The sequence below is a fragment of the Anthonomus grandis genome, chromosome 1 (assembly GCF_022605725.1).
Source record: "Anthonomus grandis grandis chromosome 1, icAntGran1.3, whole genome shotgun sequence".
NCBI lineage: Eukaryota > Metazoa > Arthropoda > Insecta > Coleoptera > Curculionidae > Anthonomus > Anthonomus grandis.
Genome location: NC_065546.1, coordinates 26601531 through 26608524, shown reverse-complemented (window position 1 = coordinate 26608524; position 6994 = coordinate 26601531). Strand labels below are relative to the sequence as shown.

Genomic DNA, 6994 nt, shown 5'->3' with positions numbered 1-6994 from the left:
ATCGACGGAAATGGTAATGTTGCCAATTCCTAGAACTGCTGACTCTGGTTTGTTGCGAAATAACACACGTGTGTGGTTTTGTATTTCAACATATAACAGGTATATGTTCTTAAAAAAAAAAAGACCTTATTAATAATTCAAAAATATTTTGTTCCGACTTGTATTACAATTTTGACTTATAAACTCCATTTAAGTCTTCGGTGGGCATCTCAGATAAAAAACATGCATTTATAATACCCATGACTTTTATCCCAATATTTTTAATCATAAATAAAGACTTTTCGCTATCACAAGCATCTAATTATTGTAGGTATATGTTCTTAAAAAAACGACCTTATTAATAATTCAAAAATATTTTATTCCGGCTTGTATTACAATTTTGACTTATAAACTCCATTTAAGTCTTCGGTGGGCATCTCAGATAAAAAAGATGCATTTATAATACCCATTTCTTTATTGCATATATGACTGTTTCTTGAACTACCACTTGACTCCATCTCTCTTGAACTGCAATGGGAAGTTCTATGCTCTTTGAACTGTTCGTCAATTCTCTTTGAATTTTGTGTTTCATATCGTCGTTTTTTACCCGGAAATAAGTTGGCCATTTTTCTCGCCCAAGGATGAATAAGATTTTCGTCATATAAATCACTTTCGTTGCTAGTAAAATAGGAAACTGACCAACCTATAATGACAGTGATAATGCAACCCAGAAAGGAATAGTACATATATGTTGTTGAATACAGCGCTGTTAATGGATCCCTGAAATTAAAAAAAAAAAAATTAGAAAAAGGCAAATTTTTTTAGAAAAAAGCATTAACCTAACACTTTTCAGTGATTCTGAAATTAAAAGTTAATTTGTATAATTTGGCCTTTATTATTTAAATAATTAAAAAATACAATTATGTTAAAAAGATTTTATTTATTTGCTTGTTTTTTCCCTGTTTTTATATTTAGACTATCTTTCTTTTTTTTTAATATTAGACCATTGGAGAAATTCAGTTGGAGAAACAATATTGATATACATATTATTTTACATAACGACGTGATGGAAGCCATGATTTTTGATGAGCATTAAGTTTGTCTTTGAATATAAATCTAGTTTATACTATACTGTCTAGCTTTAAAATGTAATTAAGAGGCCTCCGGATACCCGCAAAACGCGTTTTCATTTGGAAGGCTTATTATTGAAAAAAAAAGGTTTTTAATAAAAGTCATTAATAAAAGTTGTTTTAAATTATCTAAAGAATATTGGAAAGTCAATATTTTTTTAAAATTATATAATTGAAAAAAAAACTCTTTAAACGAAAAAAATATGGACTTTCCAGTATTCTGTAAGTAATTGTAAGATGATTTTATGTGAATACTTTTTCAAAAAAATTAAGAGGACCACCTGCGTAAAACGGGGTTAGCTCCTGTACCAGGACAAAAAAAGTTAGAAAGCTCAAATTTTGTGTAGAGATTGTTAATTGAATTATCTAGGCGGGATGCCATTAAAAATATTGAAAATCAAAAAAAATGTGAATAAATGAAAAAATTTTATTTTTTATTAAAACAAAGTAAAATTGACCATCCCATGTTCCTTAAATGTAATAAAACATAACACACGAAATATATTTGTTGTAAACATATTTGGTTTCTTTTAAAACCTCACCCAAAAAATAATAATAATTTTGGCTAAAAATTGTCTCCGTAGGATAGTTAGGCAGATCTGGCAACGCTGTTCTTGTTTCTTAGGACAGGCAATATTTGCCGGTCAGCTTTCATTGGTCGAAATGGTTTCGATAAACGGGTGGTGTTAAGTAGTCTTGATTTTATTCTAAGTGATATTCTTAATTATTATTTTCTTTTATTTTATTAGTGCATTGTGTTTTGTACTTTCGTGATTGTGTATTTTCGTAGTTGTTTAAAAATTGTCATTATGGGTCGTAATAAACGAAACGTTGCAGATAAAGATTATAAAGAAACACTTAGGTTTAGCTACTTTTCGTAAAAGTAAGAAACGTGTTTAAAAGACGTCTGATAAGTATAATGTTTTTTTTAAATTAATTTAAATTAATTGGTAAATGTTAAAATTATGGTTTACATTTACCTACAGCAAAACCCATACTTTGCTCTTTTACGAGCATCTTTTTGTATGACTGCCAGTTTCTTTTATTTAATTTTCCATGTCCTATTTATATATGCCAAGAGCCTATTTATATATGGTCTCGAGATGCTCGTAATGACATCAAACTTTGCCACAATTGAGGAACATCTCTGTATCTCCTTAGCTAGTGAAATCCTAAAAGTCTAAGTCTTTACATACAGGGTGTCAATTTAAAAAAAATTTAATAGGAATATCTCGGTATGAAAAAAAAGTGAGCAAAACTTAATTTATTAGTACAAATGTTATAGAGGTATGGGAAACTAGAATCACTATATTTGGGTTGCGGGGTGGGTGCCCTCTTAGACGCTATGCACCTCAGCCCCAAAACCACCTTAAATTAAAGGTCTTTTAAAGTAGTGTTCATAGTATTCACTTGCATAAGATTAAAAAAATAGAGAGTTACCAAAAAAAGCAATTTAAATCATATATAATCCATTTCAGGCATTTAACATCCCAGAATTATTTCTTTTGAGTAACAATTGTGTTTAAGAAACAATCAAATACAGGGTGGCCCAAAGAGAATAAATTTTACGCAAAAGGGGTCGTACCACGCAAGGTGTGAAGCTGCATCAATTTAATTTAACTTAGGCAGTGAAAATTATCATTTAGCAATTTTAAAAGCTCTTTCTGACCAGAAAAAAATTCCAAAAAGCTTAACGAAAAAAATATGCTGGAATGATTAAAAAAAGAAAATTAAACAAGCAAAAACCAAAAGCGCAGGTGGGAAATGCAGCTACTAAATATGGAATGGAAAAGGAGCTATTTGCATAAAGGAATTTGAGAAATTGTATAGCATAACATTTTAAAATGTAGGCTTTATGTAGACCAATATTTGCCATATTTGGAAACAAATCCAGATGGACTAATTAACGAAGGAGGAATCATAGAAATAAAATGACCATCAACAGCTGCAAAACTTACAATACAAGATGCAATTGAGCAAAACGAAATTACATTTGGCACACTTATTATAGAAAATTAAAACTAAAAATATCTCATAGTTATTACTACTAAACACAAGGACAACTGCGTATAACGAAAAGGAAGTATTATTATTTCATTGTTTGGTCGCCGCTAAGATATTCATACGAAGAAGTAAGTTATTATATATATATGTATATATTTAAATTTTAATAATAATTTTATGTACATTTAAAGAAACGATGTATTTTGGAAGAATAACATGGAACCATTCCTTACTGAATTTTATTAAAAATGCCTGCTTCTACAAATGATTGATCTTAGGTCTATGAGAGGACTGAAAATAAGAAACCCTAAACGAGAGATAAACTCAAACATTATAAAAGAAAAATAAACACACTTTAATAAAATCTGTATTGTAATTTGGAAGACCTAAATATTTTTATTTTTTTTTGCCCATTACTTTCTAAAAGATTGTTTTTTTTTAATTTTTTCTTATAAATAAAATTTAAATTATTGTGGCGAGTTTTTTTGTGTTTTTCTGATATTATTCTAAATCGGATGCCGTGAAATAATATGACAAACTTATATAATAAAAATAATAAAAAAAAAACAAATGGAATTAGTAGAGACTTACCAAAGGTACCCAAGGGTTTTAAATTGGTCTGGGTTTTATGAGGGTGTTTTAAAACATTAAAACCTAAAAAAATGTTTTTTTAGCGCCATATATAATTTTATATTTAAAAGCTTAAGGTTCCCATTTCAAATAAGAAAATTAGGATCATGCCCGGGTCAAACCGAAAGTGACAATAAACAGTTAAATATAATATCAAGTCAACTTGAATGTAAAAAATACCTAAAAACCAAATTTCACTTTTTTATTTGATAGGCTAACCATATCTAAAACATCAGGTGTAAGTACTTTTTTAGAAAAAAAATATAATAAAAAATAAATAAAAATATTCGAGACACTTTTGCTATCTTTAACCACACAATAAAAATCACAATTTGCCCGATTAGTTATTTTTTCATTATTATTTTCACATGCCTTCAACATTATTATAATATTTAACTTCATAATAATTCACGTATAAATACTTATATTTATTTTATAAATTAATTTTAAATTAATTAAATTAACTTAATATACACATTAAGTTTTCTGTTGAAAAATGGTTATTAATGGCTAAGTTTTTAAAATTTAGCAAGAATAAATCAGACTAGTTGACTAACGTCCCTAGTAATCGAGATTTGACTTTCGACCCAATGGTGGGACGGTGGAAACTGCGACAGCGTTGCGACTGCGAGCAATTACGGTACCCGTCGCGGAAAAACGATGCAACTCCAAATCTGATTTGATCACGTGGTGGCGACCGCTCTTAATCGTTTTTTTGTTTAATGAAAAATTAGATTTTCTCTTAAAAATCGAGCGCATTTATAACTATTTCGCTTCATAAGCAGCGATCCTTCTCTGTAAATTAAGTGGCGGATCGAGCGATTTATTCGCGAGGCGTTCTTATTGTATAGACCTACAGCCGAGAAGCAAATTGAAGTACTGAAATCTAAACTTTCTAGAGAATCTGTAGAAAGGTTTATCTCTGCAATGTATGAAAAACCCAATTTGTGCAATATGAATGACACTCGATTCGATATTTTCTACGATCACTGTAAGCCCAAACCAAATCAAACTCCTTTCAAGAATCTTAATAATTTTGATAGTACGATGTTACCACCATGCAAAAACGTGGTATTAATAAAAATCAAAAGAACGAATCAAATTTGTTCTATATGGAACAATGCAACCCAACCCAACCCAACACAAAGGGAACCAACATTTTATGATCCTTCGAAGAATTGTTGGACTTTGATCAATAATAAGTTTTCGCCGATCTGGTTTGTTGGTCCTCAAGCACCTGCTTGTCTAGATTACATAATTTTGCCCGATACCGAAACGAATACGAAAATATAAACGATGAAATTAATACGACAATGATCATGGACAAATTTTGCTGGAAACTTATTCTGCCATACAAAGATTACGAAGAAGCCTGGACCCGAGAAGAACTAATATTGTCATTATTCTCTATTTAATGCCTAGTCGTTAGCAAGAAAACCTGTACACTAAAAGACTTAAAGAACAGAGTAATACATTTTTTAGGCAACTTGTTTTGTCTTGGTTAAAAAGACTAAGACTTAGAAAAAATAGTAATAATAAAGACCAAATCTCTTTAATTCTTTTATAATAAATCTCTAACATCTACTTAGAAAAAGAAAGATCATTGATTTTATAATAGAATTGTTAAGCGTTTTTTTTTTATAGCGAAGAAGTTTAAGTTAAGTGAAATAAGTTAGATTAGAGTAGAATAGAGTAGCAAAATATTGGTATTTTATTAATCTTTTACTACTTAAGATCTGTTAGTAATTTAAATTAAACTTTACCATGCAGTGATAAATACTTACAGTTTTTCAGCTCTTGTTGTATTTATAAGTGCCAAAGAATCATTATAAATCATGAATGGAATTGGTGTAGTCGAATCTTTCCAAAAGGTTCCTTGATGTTCCAATTTCAGTATATGGTCATTAAAAGAAGTGTTTGTGCATCCGTCGGTATTTAGAGGTAATGGTACAATTGGGGGTTTCTCTACCGTAAGTCCTCCAAACGTTATCCAAAGAATAATGACATGTCCAAAAATAACGCCGAAAGAAGCCCCCTATGGAATCAAGAATTAAAAAACTGTAGTAAGCATTTATATATACACACATAAAAATGATCTAGGGGGCATAGTTATTAAAGACAATTAAATAAACATTTTAAAATTTATTTAGAAAATAATATTGGTTAGATGACACATCTGAAATAATTTCCGAAAAACTGAAAAACATTAATTTATCAAAAATACAAAAATTGATAATAGTATACTGGGAATATAAGATAATTTAAAGAAGACAACATTTAAAGAAAAATTAATAGAACAGAAAAAGTCGTTCTTAATATAGACTAGGACCATCCTAGGCTCTTAGGTACTCGGTCAGCAACTCTTCTCCTGTCTGGAGTACTATTCCTTGTTTTAAAGCACGCCTTTTCAACATATCGAAAATGTGCTTGATAGGATTTAAGTGAATGGGTTGCGCAGGCTATGGCAATACCTAAATATTGTGCTGTTTATACTGACGTACATTGTTGTTTATAAGTAAAACAAAATGTACTAAAGTCTGTATCGCGCGGCTGTGCAATAGGTTTCAGAATTTGATGATATTTCTGATATTCATTTGCTGGTAAAAACCCTTCAAAAATCCTAATTCTTTTGCACAAATTCCACGAGATATTATTAGAGTTCTGGCGGGTCGTCTGGTGTAAAGATTCTTTTCACGTAACCTATTCCTTACTGTGTGAGTAGTGATACTAATGCCATGAACAATTTGAAGTTCACTTCTTAGTTGGTTGGCAGTAATATTGATGTTTCGTAATGCCTAAAGACGAATAATCGTAATATGTATAGATTATGTTGCATCGGTTGGTTCCGTACGTATGTCTTTCTCTCAAATCACCAGCCCCTTGAGGTCTCTGCCACAATATTCCTATAGAGCTCTTAACAGAATTTACTTAATTTTCTTCTGCGACTCCGACTTCGCTCATATTCAACTACCATGTATACCAACAGCACGTAACAATTCTCACTACCTCGTAACAAAATTGTCCTAAATACATTTTTCAGTTTACCAAATACGCCTTTAACACGTTCGCTGCCAAATTTTTTTTTAACAACACTCTAAAAAACCGAAGAATTTTTTTTTTTAAAACGTTCAAGAAAGCCATTTTAAAACGATTTTGTATAATTTTACCTGTCACTTAGACAGATTTGTGACATTGACAGTGACATGATCCCATGACGCAAGGGTTGCGTCATCGGCTTGGCGCAAAAAAAT

At 30.3% G+C, this 6994-nt stretch overlaps 1 protein-coding gene across 2 annotated transcripts in view; it reads right to left on the bottom strand.

Moving 5' to 3' along the window:
- Positions 1-334: 334 nt before the first annotated feature.
- The window catches only part of LOC126743592 (sodium-coupled monocarboxylate transporter 1), a 182665-nt gene continuing 176005 nt past the window's right edge, over positions 335-6994 (bottom strand). For both annotated transcript variants that reach the window (XM_050450768.1, XM_050450759.1), the window contains exons 8-9: positions 5528-5778; positions 335-759 (exon numbers count right to left, since the gene is read on the bottom strand). In XM_050450768.1, coding sequence (XP_050306725.1) covers positions 372-759; positions 5528-5778 — 639 coding nt within the window. In that variant the 3' untranslated portion in view covers positions 335-371. The remainder of the gene's footprint in view (positions 760-5527; positions 5779-6994) is intronic.